The sequence below is a fragment of the Physeter macrocephalus genome, chromosome 9 (assembly GCF_002837175.3).
Source record: "Physeter macrocephalus isolate SW-GA chromosome 9, ASM283717v5, whole genome shotgun sequence".
NCBI classification, from domain to species: domain Eukaryota; kingdom Metazoa; phylum Chordata; class Mammalia; order Artiodactyla; family Physeteridae; genus Physeter; species Physeter macrocephalus.
Window position 1 is genome coordinate 86,410,829 of NC_041222.1, and position 15,738 is coordinate 86,426,566.

The 15,738-nt window shown below is 47.2% G+C and overlaps 1 protein-coding gene across 1 annotated transcript in view; it reads right to left on the reverse strand.

The window, feature by feature from the left end:
- Positions 1-15,738, reverse strand: part of SHC3 (SHC adaptor protein 3) — a 149,101-nt gene that overhangs the window by 50,750 nt on the left and 82,613 nt on the right. The window contains exons 4-6 of the mRNA XM_024130860.1: positions 13,591-13,710; positions 9,996-10,049; positions 4,770-4,821 (exon numbers count right to left, since the gene is read on the reverse strand). Coding sequence (XP_023986628.1) covers positions 4,770-4,821; positions 9,996-10,049; positions 13,591-13,710 — 226 coding nt within the window. The remainder of the gene's footprint in view (positions 1-4,769; positions 4,822-9,995; positions 10,050-13,590; positions 13,711-15,738) is intronic.

Genomic DNA, 15,738 nt, shown 5'->3' on the forward strand with positions numbered 1-15,738 from the left:
GATGTCCCGGAACACAGTGATTTGTCCCAGAGGTGTAAAAACCCTAAGAAAATTCTTGCACGTGAGCACAAGGCAAAGGTACAAAATATTTACTGCAGACTTCACTCAGTAGACACTTATTGAGCACCAGCTCTGTACCAGGCTCTGCCCCAGGATCTCCAGATACAGCAAGTAACAAAACGGAGTCCTGCTCTCACCGACCTTAGAGTCTAGAAGGTGGACGTTGAAGATAAAGAAGGAAAAATATACCATTAGAATGGGTTGAATGGTGGCCCCCAGCAGCCAAAGCCCTGTCTACATCCTGACCCCCTGAACCTGTGAAAAAGGGTCTTTGCAGATGTAATTAAGGACTCAAAATGAGATCATTCTGGATTAGGGTGGGCCCTAAATCCAATGACAAGTGTCTTATATGGGTCAGAAGAGGAGGTGACACAGACACAGAGGAGGAGGTGATGTGAAGACGGAGGCCAAGACTAGAGTGATGCAGCCACAAGCCAAGGACTCCTGGAGCCACCAGACGCCGGAAGAAGCAGGAAGCCTTCCCCCCGCTGGAACATTTGGAGGGAGCACGGCCCTGCTGACACCTTGATTTCAGACCCTTAGCCTCCAGAATTGTGAGACAGCAAACTTTTGTTGTCTTGAGCCACAAAGTTTGCAGTAGTTTGTTACAGCAGTCACAGGAAACTAATACAACCATAAAGACAAGAATGTGAAATAAAGGGGGTGATGAGGATGATGTTGTAGGGTGACATGTAGGATGACCAGGGAAAGCCATGTAGGAGGTGGCATCGCAGAAGAAGCCTGAAGGAAGTCAGGGAGTAAGCCATGGGAAGGTCTAGTCTAAGGATGTTGCAGGCATAGGGCTCAACAGGTGCAAAGGCCCTGAGGCAGGTGCTTGCTTGACATGTTCAAGGAAGAGCCAGAAGATCAGTGGAGCTGGAGTGGAGGTGAGGGGAGATCACAGGAAACGAGATAGGGGATAGAGCAGGAGTGAGCTCACATCGTGATGAGTAAGACAAGCAGATACTTTGTGGTGGAAGGAAAGACTTAGCTCTGTGGCTTGTCAAGGTGAGGGGGCTAGGAGGCTTCTGAGCAGAGATGTGCAGCAGGCTGGTAACTACACAAGTCTGACTTTCAGCCAGAAGCTTGGTCTATGCAGGAACATTCACAGTCTTTGGCACAGGGTATTTACAGCCCAGGGACTGGCTTGTTTATTTTTTAAAAAAACACAAAAAAACATGGTTGACGAAAGCCAGATATGGGAAACAACCTAATCATTCACTCACAGGAAAATTAACCTCCCACCACAGTGTTATGAGATGGAATTTAACCTCCTGGCTTAAAAAAATAAATCATTGCTTTCACCTGTTAATACAGAAGAGGTTTTACTCCTAGGGGAAAGAAAAGCCAGAGAAGGTTCTGTAGTATTTAAGGAGTTCATACTCTTTAAATTTCTCCCGCAAAGTCACCTCCTGTGGCCTACAACTGTCTGAGGCCAGAGGAACCCTAAATTCAGTGTTGAAATGACCGTGAGCTAGTAGAGAAGCCTGGAGAAGGAAGCGCAGCCATGTGAGGCAGTAGTCCACGGGGGGCTTCCCTCTCAAGCCCAGTCACCACGTTTCCCCCTTACTCAGGAAATCCTGGGGAAAAGGCAGCAGGATGTGTTAGAAGCTATACCGGCTGAACACTCAGGCCTCTCTACCATCAGGTCAGCACCATAGGATATGACTTTCCACGCAAGTTCAGTGAGTTCCAGAAGGCACCTGAACAGTGATGCTATTGTGGTTATAAATTATAGGAAGTACATGCCACCTGCAGGCAGCCATATGTCTAATTAGGACATTATTTTTTATGTACTTTTGTGACCCAAGCAGTCCATTCTGAACCAATAGACATTAGGTTGCAGGGAATGGGAGTCCTTGGGTAGTAATACAAATTCCAATGTGAAAAGAAAATGGTATATTAGGATCCAGCAAAGCCTGATTTGTTGGGCGTTTTATCCTACATATATCAGTAGTCACCTTCCAGGTCTCCTGCCAGCCCTGCCTTTCAGCTATAAGGTGCCAACCTCATGAAACTTCACTCATTTGCAATCCCCATCTCCTCAAGATGGTGGTGGTTACCATAGAGCTTAATGACATGGGTCAGAGATCCTTTGCCCTTCCACCAGATTAATTATATAAGCCACGGATTCTTGATATTAGAGAGAAAAATATAATTTTTTTCTCACTGTAAATACTGCTAGATTACCCAAAAACATACACCAGAATGTATAAGCAGGAATCAGTGTGGAAAGGACAAATGATAACAGTGAGGACTTTGACCCTTCTCTGCAGGATTTTGACGGAAGACTTTCTGGGCTCCAAATGTGCCTTGATGCCTGCCTGCAGCCAGGGAACCACAATGGGGTCAGCACATCAACTGGGGCCTCTGCGTGGGGAGTTGGATATTTAAGAGTCCAAATAAGAACATTCACTCCCAGAATTTCTTGCTAATCTGACTCCTGCATGGCAGAGACCATGCTTATTCAATTAAACTCTCTTCCTGGCCTAGGGCAGGAGGAAAGAAAAGAGAGCAGCCGCGGGAGCCCTCCCCCAGCTCCTTGCGGAAGGAGGCAGTGGTGGGTGGACACATATCAGATGGAGGCAAAGCGTGCTCTGAGATACTGTTCATGGCCAGATCTATGACTCCCCTCCCTTCCCACACGGCCTCCCAGGAGGCTGGGGCTGCCTGTGTACGTGCGGGAACAGAGATGTGATGGATAAGGAAGACTGCAAATTCCTGTCGGAGGGCAGGTCTGGTTCCCCTCCCCTGAATCTGAGCTGCCTGGGACAGCTCTGACTAGTCAACTATGACAGAGATGAAGCAGTGCCTGGTCTTTGGCATCCACTTTGGCATCATAGAGCCCAGAGTTGCTATGTGGGAAGTCCTACTACCCTGATTCAGGGGCCACTTGGAGGGACCCTGAGACTCCTTGCAGAGGGAGAAGGACCCTGCTGGCTTTGACTTCTTGTCCTCCCTGCCAAGGTCCAAGGCGTGGAAGTGAAGTCAGCTTGGACCCTCTAGACCAGGCCAGCCACCAGCCAAAGACCACCCAATACCCCACTGATGGCACAGAGAGCAGGAGAATTGGCCAACTGAGCCCTGCCTGGACACTTGATACTTCATCATATCAAAAGATATTTTAAAATGATGGCTGTTAAGCCATTAAGATTTGTTACAGGCAACAGATAACTGGAAGGAGGGAGTGATCATCTCCTATCAAGCATCTCAAAGGACCCCTACGCTGCTGGTGCCCCCAAAGCACCAGCAACAGCACAGAGGTCTGGCACAAGTTTGTCTTCACACCAGCACTGCATGTGGGTCCCAAAGGCAGCTGGTCCAGCAACCACCGAGCACATGGAGTGGATCCTGATTTCCATGACTTTGAAAAGGTACTGTGGACAGAAGGCGCTGCTGGTTGGCAGCCGTGAAACAAGGTATCAGCTTGTATGCTTCCATGGCCCTAAGTCGAATTGCACAGGGTTAAACTCCTTCAGGGTCTGGACCTACAGCCTGATTTCTCAGCCCTGGCTGTACATGGGAATCATCTGGAGAGCTTTTAAAAAATACAGTTGCCTGGGCACCCCTCTCTGAGGCCTGAGCATTGAGATTTTTTTTAAAGCTCCCCAGGTGATTCTAAAGTACAGTTCATTTTCCGAACCATTGACCTAGGAGCCATTAAGGATGTGAAAAAAAAAGGTCTAGGATTACTTGAAGCTAACTTAGAACAAACAAAAATAAAGGAAGAACTTCAACAAGTGTTAATTCTGGGATGAGTGCAGCCTGCCACCTCCCCCTCCCCCAAGGTTGGTGCAAAAACAGAATGCTAAAATCTCATCTGTGGTGAAATGTTAACAGAAGAAGAGTATATATATGTATATGGACAGATATAACACTTCTGCAAAGCCAACTGGGAAATCTTAACAATGGGTACCTGGGGTAGAGGGTGGGAGGAGGGGAAGCAATGGGTGGTAGAGGGCAGTGCCATTTGTAGCATTACAAACCCCACAGGTGACCTTGGTCAGTGAGTTCTAAATTGGAGTTATGCAGCACCCGGTGGCTGCCCGGGATTCAAGGGTAGCGCCCCCTAATCAGCCCACCTGCCCAAGCTTGTTAACATTGGAGCTGGGGGGGACCCTTTGGTTTCGTAAATGATGAAAGAAATGGGGTGGTGGGTATGTAGGGAGGGTCTAGGAATAAAGGTTCCATGAAGATGGGATGTACTTGGATGTTTCAAATCCCCTACCCAACCTGCGTCTGAGGCCCTAGCACCTTTGCGGGGTGTAAGAGGGCAGCACCTGAGCTTGGACACTGGCTTCCAGGGCCATGCAGAGCAGCATGAGGCTTCTCGGGGAGACTTAGTTGGCAGTGGACACGCAAGGAGCTGGAGCTGGGCAGGAGGCCAGCGGTTTGCGAAGTCTTCAGGTGTAACTGAGGGCACCTTCAGAGTATGAGTGAGCGGGAGCTGCCATGCGCAGGTCAGGTGTACCAAGCCCTAGCCATCTGGATACAGGTGTGTGTTTAAAGCTCTCAGACATCCAGCATCTCCTAACCCAGCCAGGTGTGCCGCCACGCGTCACTGCCCGCAAACCTCGATTATCGCTAACAGTACGGTATGACACTGTTAGTTTGGATGAAGAGGGCTGAGATCATGAGGACCATCTGGTATCCATTGTTAAGCCTGGCTGCACATGAGTGAGAGATGACGAAAGTCACACATCGCTTACCTCTGCGATTAACAGGGTCCTTAGCTACGTACGCAACGTAGTCTGTTGTATCCTGCGAAAGAAAAGTGAGATGTCACATCACTCATCACAGGTGAAGACAGGACAGCAGACACATCATGCATACAGCAGCTCAGTAATCAGGAGTAGCCCTGATGACAGCCCAGCATTTCTCAGACTGTACAGTGGGCAGGAATCACCAGGGATCTTGCGAAATGCAGATTCTGAGTCCACAGGCCAGGAGCTGGGCCCGAGGTTCTGCATCTGCAGACAGCTCTCACAAGACACTGATGCAGCTTCGCCAAACCCACACTTTGAGCAGCGACGGCGTGAAGGGCATCCATTCTCAGCATGTCGGATCACCCGAGGAGCTATAAAAACACTAATACCTGAGTCCCAACTCCCAGATAATCTGATTTAACTGGAGTGGAGGTGAGGCCCAGGCATCAAGGATTTTTAAAAGCTCCCCAGATGATTCTATTTTGAACCAAGGCTGAGAGCCACTGCTGTCAGCTGTCTCCAACAACGATCCTCAAATCTGAGCTGGGGTCAGAATCCCCGGCAGGGCTTGTTACAGCACAGATTGCTGAGCTCCAGCCCAGGGTATCCGATTCGGCAGGTCTGAGGTGAGGCCCCGAAATGTACACTCCTGACAAGGAACCAGGTGCTGCTGCTGATGTGGGGGCCACACTGAGAAAATGAGAAGTGATGTTCAAAGGTTGGTTGCAAACATCCCTCATGGGTGGATGAGATATGGATACGATGACATAAGTAGTAATTCTAATCCTTTTAAGATGTTTCAAAAGCATGAGCTCTATTTAGAAGTCTCACCCTTCCACATGAAATATAAGTCCCCTTGCCTGCCTCATCTACTTGGCACGCAGACGCAACAATGACCTCAGGAGTGAGCCGAGGCAACCATGTGAATTGTAGTTTCGAAACAGAGGAAACAATTCTCTTAATTCTTGAAAGCAAAAGAAAGACTTTCCTGCAAAGTTGACATTTTCAACATTCAAGAAGTCTCGGGGGGGCCACTGGTAAAGGTCTCCCCACTGTTGTGGATATTTCCCCCCATGTGATGGTTTTGGAGGACTCCAAGGTTATTGATTAGCTCCCAGTGTTTTCAGCATCTGCAAGATTCTCTGTCGTGAGTTCCTTCTTTGTGATACCCTATGAGCAGGAGAAACGACCCCTTCTTTCTCCACAGGGCTCCCGAAAACCCTCCAATGTGAGAGGGGAGGAGAGAAAGTGAGTGTGGAGGCAGGGGAGGAGGACGCCGTGCTTATGAGCACCCGCTGCAGGGTGCAAGTCGCTTTTCCAAACATCACTGCCCTGGAACTCAAAAACACCCACTAAGACTAAGAAGGGAGAGAGCTCTTCCGGCAGCTCTTGACGTATTGGACTGCTACCCTGAGGTCATTCTCCAGCATGTAGCCTATCTAAGCTGTTTCCCCTTCCTGCTCAGGCCACTGTCCTTTGGTGTATTCACAGACTGACCTGGGAAAGGGAGTGGGAGACCATCAAACCGGCCGACCTGACTTCCTGCCATTTCATCAAGGAAGATCGGGTCAGAATCTGAAGTTACTGGCAAAAATAAGGATTGTAGCTCGTAATCATAGACACTCTTCCTGGATTCAGGAGATGTGAATGTCAGAAGTGGACTTAGGGAGCACTAGTTTCTCAGTCTGAGATCCATGGAACCCTAGGGTTGGGCAAGTATATTCTCCAGTGTTTGAGATGTCACCAGAATCTCTTTTTATGCTTTCATTTCTATGATAATCTTAAAAGTTAATACAGTAATATGAGGGACCATCTGAATGACACCCGTGCCATCAAGCTCTGCACGCAATTTCAGTGCCAAGATTTTCAGTGGGGTTTCCAACATTATGGGTGCCAGGTTTTTAAAGAATCAGAGAGAAAAGAACAGTCAGATGGCTTTGCCCCACCTGAAGCAAATTAACGTCACATTTGTACACAATGATGTACGACTGAAGTGTTTACTTGAATAGAAGAAATCAGTGGAAGGAGTGAGTCATCTGGCGCCTGTGGTAGTAGAAGATGCTGACCTCAAAGGCTTCTGCACCATGGGAGCCAGTTCTAGAGTCACATTGGGAGCAGAGATTTAGTTTCAACAAAACTTTACTCATCACAGTAAATTAATTTTACTTTGAATGTTATTGACTTTACTGTGTTTATTTGGACTTAATTTCCAAGTTTGATTGGGATTTACAGTTTAATAAAAGGAATAAACATAAGGAATCTATACATAATTTATTTTTGTACATATTTGTGTAACAAAATTAATTTGAGTCCACATTAGTAGCATATACAAGGAAATTCTTCTTTTTAAATTCTTACTCCAGTCTGAGAAATGCTCCTCTGGCTCCAAGCTAGGGAAGGAAGACTCGGCAAGAGATGTGATGTGTCCCTGTCACTCAGATGATCAATGGCCAAGCCAAGGACACAGCTCTTCCAACGCCAATATTGATGCATTCCCGGCACAGTGGGGGAGTGTATTGCTGTTCAAACAATGTTCTTGACATCACCCAGTCACACAGTGAGCACTCGAAGTTCCAAAGATGGGGATGCCAAGTGCTTGTTCTGTATTTACCCATGTCTGTTCTCACTCCCCAAGTTTTTCTGAGCCTGACCATTATTCTGGCATTCTTTTGGTGATCTTTTAGAACTGCTAATAATAGTAGATTATAATTGTACCATGCCTTTTTTAATTGCAGGGATTAACTGTGTTTTCCAGTCTGTCTTATTTGACATTTCAAAATACCCTTTTCTTACCCAGTAAACTGAGGCACAAAGCAAAAAGTAGATATATACTTAGCAGCAGAACAAGGAATAGGACCTAGAACTGTTGGTTTCATTTAAAACGTATACCAATTGTAATGGTAATACATAAATTTGGAATGAGAACTCATGCACAATGTGATGTGCATGTGAATTGGTTAAAATCAAAAGTAACCAGGCTTCCTGTCCCCTGGAATCATGACATTTTCTGTATCAGAAAAAAAAATATTAAAAGTTATGAATGGGGCTTCCCTGGTGGCGCAGTGGTTGCGAGTCCGCCTGCCGATGCGGGGGACGCGGGTTCGCGCCCCGGTCCGGGAGGATCCCGCGTGTCGCGGAGCGGCTGGGCCCGTGAGCCATGGCCGCTGCGCCTGCGCGTCCGGGGCGGGGCCTGTGCTCCGCAACGGGAGGGGCCACAGCAGTGAGAGGCCCGCGTACCGCAAAAAAAAAAAAAAAAAAAAAAAAAAAAGTTACGAATTACTTTAAGGGTCACTGAATGTTTCCTTTTTTTAAGAAGAGGTGATAGGGAAAATTGAAAATAGTTCACAGGTCTTTGTGCATAGCGGAGAATAAAATAATTTTAACACAGGACAATGTATTTGGCTTTCCATTTCCTAGAGCTCTGCATCTCCACTCCAGGTCAACATGAAGATGAGGTTTGAGACAAGTTCTTGCAAAGGAGATAGTGATGCAGGTACGCAACGTCTCTGCCTCTTATTTTTCAGACTGGGTTACCTTCCAAATTTAAGAAACTGTGGTTCTAAGCATCACATTAGACAAGCAAGGAGACAGCGACGGCAAATTATCTAGATCCAGTTACAGATATAAGTATAGATATGGGTATGTGTGTAGTACAGGTAGAGAATGAGTGTATACATATGTCTAGATATAATCTTCGGAAATGCTCCTTAGATGGGCTTGATTATGGAACACTTTCTAAACATACGTCTCAGTGAGGTATTTCATTTTGCAGTGGATCATAAGAACTTAAAGGATTGGAAAGAAAGTAAAGGAAGGGAAGGGGAGGGAAAAAAGAAGAGGAAAGCATCCTGGAAGACTTCTGAAAATTAGACCCTAAGTATGAAATAGGGCCAAAGCCGGTGGAACTCACTGAATGAGATGTTGAAATAACGCTCTGGTCAGCCTGTGACACTTCAGCAGAGGATTAAGGGCAAAGAGCCATCTGCAGGGTGGCCAAATCCCTCTCCTGCCAGTGCCCTTGGCTCAAGGGTCTGAGACAGGGAGATGCCTGGGGCCTCTCCCTGCAGCCTGCATCTCCCCAGCAGGAGCTCAGTGCTGGGGAGATAGGAGTGATGCCTCCCTGGAGGCTGTAGCAGGTAGGTGGGAGACGGAAGGGCAGGCACAGGCTTTCCTGTAGCTGAGACACTCAGTGTCATGATTATACTGTCCTTTGGGAACATCGAGATTGGAGCCAGCAGTGGAGATCACTCCCTCGATTTGGGTTTCAATGTGCCAACAGCAGTTCTGCAATCAGGTTACCCAGGTAGGAGTATGGGAGGAAAGATATACGAGTTAAACACAGGGCATGGGAAAAATCCCCTTCCCGGGCTAGAAATAGACAAGGTCCCTGGCCTTGGGATAAGGAGTAACATAATGCACTAATTACTCAGGCTACCTTGGACCAGTAGACTCTTACGTAAAATCTGAGCATTGCCTACCGATAATTTGACAAAATAATACAAACAACAATAATGATAACAGAAACACTGCCCTGCCTGAGGAGGAAGTGGTTTTCTGAGTCCTGCCTTTCCTGACACTGAAACTGAATGCTGGCATCGTATCGTAGGATTCCTGACCGAATGTGGGGAGCAAATTCTCTTGATATTCCACCTTCTTAATAAAAGAAGCAATGAAAACTAGAACATTCTTGTATTCTCTATCCTCTCTCTTTTTCTCTCTCTATCTCTGAAACTCCTTCCCTGTTGGCAAAACAAAGCATTAAAAGACTACAGAGTTAAATTTGGAGAGAAAGAATACCAATTTCAAATATTTATGAATAAACCAGGCCAAGTAAATTCACAGACTTTGAATAGACTTAAAATCCAAAAACGGAAGACTCCAAGGGAGAGCCAGTAGAAGAACAGGAACAAAGCAGGATTAGCAGAGTCACGCGTGCACTCCAGCAACTTGAGAAACCAGGGAGCTATGTCATTACCCCTTAAGAAAGCCGACGCTTCAGGGATTTTTGACAGCTTTTAACTAATGAAATGAAATTTAATGGTAGGTCCTTGTCATGGGTTACCCCTAAAAAAAAAATGAGAGTCAGAAAAAGCTTATGAAAGGGAAGTGGAAATAGTTGGTATCACAGTTAACTTTCTTTATAGAGTCCTAAGAGGCATGCTTCTGAAGCAGGGCCCCTTCGCAGCAATTCTGACAAGAGCAAGAGGAAACAACTCCACGGGCACTTACCGGGTCTCCCCCAGAGGCAAAGGAGATGGACTGCATGTGATGATTCGCTATAATCTGCCAGGTCGAAAACAAGAAATGAGATGTGCCGTTATTACCTTTCCCACGTCTTGGAAACCTTACTGTTTGTTGGCAGGAAATACAAATCCACAAGGATTCCTGAAAATTGGGAAAATTCATACCCAATGAAAATAACAATTATAAAAGTAATAACAATAGATAACCCTGAATGAACTTTCACAACGTCAGCCGCTCATCTAGCTGCTTTGCCAGAATTATCTCATTTAAGTCTCACAGCAGGCCTATGAGGTAGGAACTATTGCAATCCCATTTTACAGATGAAGAGCCTGAGGCCCAGAGGGGCTAAGCAGCTGGCTCCAAGCTCTACAGCTAGTTAAAGGCAGAGCTGTGACCGAACACAGGGGATCTTAACAACCATGCCTCTTTGAGAAGGAAAACGTCTCAACCACACACCAAAACATGTCAACTGTGCAGTTTCTGTTTCCAAAGACACATGGGGTCTTTGGTACAGACCCCATAGCTGGAGTGGAGGGAAGTGTGGCTGTCCCCTACTTCATCCCATTTGTATCATGAGCACATGAATTAGAAAGCCTGCATCCAAGATCAAAATTGGTGTCCTCTCAGGCACTCTTGTAATTTATCAATTTAAAAACCACCGAGGATGTTCCAAGTTAATTTTAAATTGGGAAATTTCCATTAGCATTATAAACTGCAGCATACGGTGGGATTTAGTAGACACTGAGTAAATTAGGAGCTGCCCTAAATTTAAAAGGCTACATAAGTCTTCCATGCTATTTTTATCTTTTTAAAGACAACATAGTGACATTGAAGTAAATTTCCGGGGGTGGGAACAGCACTCTCATCTCCATCCCAGCATAACCAGGTTTCTTTCTGCACAGCCCCCTCAGGTCCTCGCCGGCAGGCAGGCAGGCAGGCAGAATTTACAGAGCTGTGATCCTACCATCCAAGGGATTTTTCCAACTATGCTCCAGTAAAACTCAAAGCAAAACTATAACTGAATTACGAGATAAAATGAGATATTTTTAAATGCCTACTTCACTTGTTGGCACTTGCAAAACTACTCAGGATCTAGAAAAACCTGAGTATATAGAAGAATAAAAACAATGAGCCCAGCTCTGTAGCCTGTACCCAAACCCAGCTGGATCAGACTAATAGCTGCCCTTTGCAGCTTTCTGAATTCTGCCTCTAGTCCAGGGGCAGAGGGCTCCCAAGAGGACATAGCAGTCCTCAGAAGATGACAAACTCTGACTTCTAAAGTTGTTCATTTTTTGCTTCTTGAATTTTTTGTTTATTTAATTTTTGATTCTAAAGCAGCTCTAAAACTGGGGTTTGGAAATCAAAGTGAACACAGAGATTTAAGAAAAAAATGGAAATCACATGTGGCCAACGTGACCATTACTGCGGGACTGGATGTTGTCCCTTTGGGTAAGACAGAAATTGAAAAGGAGAGTAAGAAAATTAGAGCTAATTAACTAAAGGATGTGTTTTGCTCTGAGGGTGTTTCATCTTGCTTCTTCTCCTTGAGAGCTCTGAAAAGGAGAGCTAGCTTTGCCTTTCTGCTGGCTCTCTGGTTTGGGAAGGGTCTGCCCACTCAGGCTCCTTCTGTTTGCTACAGCCCGGCCCTTAACTCGGCAGAGGCAGCAGGATGTGAGCTCTGGGTCCTGACAAACCCTCCTCAGACTGTGCTCACGTCATCCGAGCTGCCATTCCCCAGGCATCCCCCCAGCCCCGCACTCCCTCCCATCCACATAAACCAAGGGCAGGACAAGGAGACCTGGACACGCCCAACGAGCCCCCAACCCGAGGATGGGAAGGCCAACCTTGGTGACCTCATCGTTTCTGCTCTGAGAGTCTGCCTCTCTCTCCCTTTTTTTATTTTTTGAGATGCGACATGAGGTGGAAGGGGGAATTAGGAGATAAGCTCTCACAGAATTGAGGACTGTGGTCTGAGGGTTCCCAGAAACAAAAGGTGCAGCAGCCACATGAATAAGAATGAAAGAGAACAGACTGGTAGCTGCCCAGGCAGAGAGGGTGGAGGGAAGGACTGGGCGTCTGGGGTTAGCAAATGCAAACCATTACATATAGAATAGATAAACAACAAGTCCTGCCGCACAGCACAGGGAACTGGATTCAATATCCTGTGATAAACCATAGCGGAAAAGGATTTTCAAAAGAACGTACATAAAAGTAAAACGGAATCACTTGGCTGTACAGCAGAATTAACACAACATTGTAAAATCAACTAGACGTCAGTTAAAAACAAAAAGAATGGAAGTGAGCGTGTGAGGGCAGCGCCGAGCGAGGCGCCCCCCGAGCCACCCCGGTGCTCAGCAGGACGCAGCTCCAGAGAGACGCTGAGCCTCTCGCACGTCCTTAATCCGCCACCTAACGACTGGCTACCCATCCCTCGGAAGGGCCGATGGGAAAAGACAGGGGATTATCCATCAGTTGAGTGAGGACAAAGGAATGGAGTGAGAAGTGGCATCCACTACGTCAAAACACAGCCCAGGTGTTGCCTCCCATTGCTAGGCTAGATCTAGAATTTATTTCAACGTCTTGGGTTGGGGCAGGGGTGCGGTGGTGTCCCATTCATCCTAAATGAAGCTGGGGATGCTGCTTGCTTACCTGGGGAATACGGAAGCAATAAGCAGCATGAAGGTACCCCTAGGCATCCCCGGTAACACACTGCCAGAGTCAGGAAGTGTGTCATTCAGAGGTCTGTGGATTACCCATGCCTCTCCATGTAGGCACATCCGAATCCCAGCTCACACTGCCAGCAACAGAGGCCCAGACTGGGCAGAGCAAGTGAGGGATGGCTTCGCACCACCTCCCACCTTTATGGTTTATGAGCATTTTCACCTCCTTTGCCTCCTTTGGCCTTCAGAACTCCCCTGCTGGTTCCAGGACAGCTACTCATACACCCATTTTCCCAGCTAAAGGAACTAACGATCAGCAAAACTTAAGATACAGACACTGAAGAAAAACCCAACTATCTTCACAGAGTTTGCCCCAGTAAGCATCGGCGTTCCCACCTCAGTCAGTAAGGACCCCGTCCGCACTGGACATGCCGCAGACGCGCCATACTGCATCGACCCATGACACCGTCAACTAAGAGAGGCTCCAAAATAGCAACCCGCGAAGAAATAAAAAATACTGTCAATTAAACCATGACATGCCACCATCTCAAAGATGATAAGCGTGAAAATAAAATGTGGACGGTAGAACCAACACAATACAATATTAAAGAAAGCAAAATAGGTCAAGGACATTGAGAGGAGACTTCTGTGCATACACACACCTCTTTTTACACTGTAAGTACACCGATGAGTTCATGCATTATCCTCAAAAAAAAATGTAATTTATAGCAGAATTCAAGACACCCAATTCCATCTATCATTCCGTTGGTGACCTTTGGAAGTGGCCAGGGTTTGTGGACTGGTGAAGATTTTATACAAATGTGCTCCGCAGGGACCCGGTAAAGCTGGAAATGGGAAGCCCTGTGCAAGAGCCACGGTTTGGCGGCTATGGGCAGGGCAGGGCCTGAGCACCTACAGACCTGTTTCGAGTCCGGGGTCCGCAGGTTCAGGCTGGCGGTGGATATGGTCAGGGAGATGCTCATCCCCGCAAACTGGAGGTTGCTCTTGCCCAGGATGCTGGACAACATTTTGCTCGGAGGCTGTGAAATCAAGCAGCATTATTTTAGCTTTCCGTTCACAGGAGGCCACATTGTCAAGGCCTCTACGCTGTTATCTTCCACACCTTCAACCTCCACCGTCCCCTCTCATTGGGCACGCGAAGGCAACATTCCAGGAATGAGCTGGGAGTGTGGGATCTGACACTATCACACGAACTCTAGAGTACGCAATAGGCGAACTGTAAAGCACCTAATATACACACACTGAGATGAGGACTCTGCTGGAAGGTCAGAGGTGTCAGTACCCCAGGCAGCTCCTGTTGGGATGTGTCCCATGGGGTCACTCATGAGTCCCAGGAAGGCACCACAGGCCAGGGCCTGAAGCTTTGCAGCCTCAGAAACCAGTTTCATCCTACCAGGAGTCAAACTACTCAGGACCAGATTGAAATGGAGCAGCTCATGCGGCTGATGAGCAACTAAATGGTCCAGTTAAAACTCAGGGGTGGGCTTCCCTGGTGGCACAGTGGTTGCGAGTCCGCCTGCCGATGCAGGGGACGCGGGTTCGTGCCCCGGTCCGGGAGGATCCCGCGTGCCGTGGAGCGGCTGGGCCCGTGAGCCACGGCCGCTGAGCCTGCACGTCCGGAGCCTGTGCTCCGCAGCGGGAGAGGCCACAGCCGTGAGAGACCCGCGTACCGCCAAAAAAAAAAAAAAAAAAACTCAGGGGTCTGGAGCCAGCACAAGGATGGACAGACCCAGTTCTGCTCTAACTGGTGCATCAACCAGCCCTTCAGAACTGTCCTTGGCACAGAGACCCACTAGCTGTCCCTTCCTTCCTTTTCAGAGTAGAACATGTCCTCTTTTGAGATGCCAATTAAGACTAGTTCTTAACCAAGCAGGCATCGCTTTTGAATCTCCTACCAGAGCCATTTAAAAATAGACATGCCTGGGCCCCACCCCAGAGATTCTGATTAAGCATACCAGGGGTGAAGCCCAGAAATCGACAATGTTTCCACCCCTTTCACCAAGAGGCCTGAGAGGGAACCCCGAGACTTGCTGGTCGGGTACCAAGTGGCTGTGAAAGACGAGGTTCCTTATCTCAGTTCTCAGGTGCCCTCCTAGTTGCTGTATTCAAGATTCTGGAGGCTTGCCTGGCTTCTATGTCCCCTGTGGGCTGACTGGAACACAGGCTGGCACATCTAGATGAGTCTTCATCCAAAGTTCTCTGCCTGAAACCCAGCTGCTCTGAGGGCTCACAAATGTCTCCAGGCTACGAAGACAGAGCTGACCCTCAGCCCTGGGAGCGGCAGAGGCGATCACACAACCTGCCCCAGAGCTTCAGCCTCAGGACAGACTCGGAGATACTCACGGGGATGCGCTCCCCACCATTCAGTCCAGGCATAGAAAAGTCTGGATGGTGGATGTTTAATTACGTATTCACTACACACTTAAGAAAAGAGTTTTTCTGAGCTTTGTCTTAATCCAGTTTTTTTCTTCTGGTCCAACCACCTCCAGGATGAAAAGGTCGAGTCCAGGGGTTGAACGTGCAGCCCGTGGAGCCAGGTGGCCTGAGCTTGAGCTCAGCTCCACAACCTTCTCGCATTGTGGGTTCTCATACCTGTGCCTCAGTTTTTATCATCTGTAAAATGGGGATATTCAATGGTGTTCTAGAGCTGTCTTGTTCCAGCTAATGAGAGACAATTGTTAAATTTTTAGGAATTTTATTAGCTGGCCATTAAAAAGAGCTGCTATTAAAAATTAATTTATGTAAACTTACAATTAAATCAATTACATTTTTTTAAAAAACAAACAATAAATACTCAAAACTCATCACTTCCTAATTGTTTCCACATTAGCTATTACCTATGCTGTTCAGGTTATTTAGTGTGGACAATGTCCTTGTCCACTACATGTAGTAGGGACACTGTGTAACGGTGACCTACTGCACATCTCTTTCCAACTCCACTTTAGAGATGTCAGGTTAGAGCTTGAAATCGGCCATTGTGGAAGCATTTATGCCACAGAAACTGGCAAACACAGTAAATTTAGTGCTTCTCAGTCTCCACCTCCAGC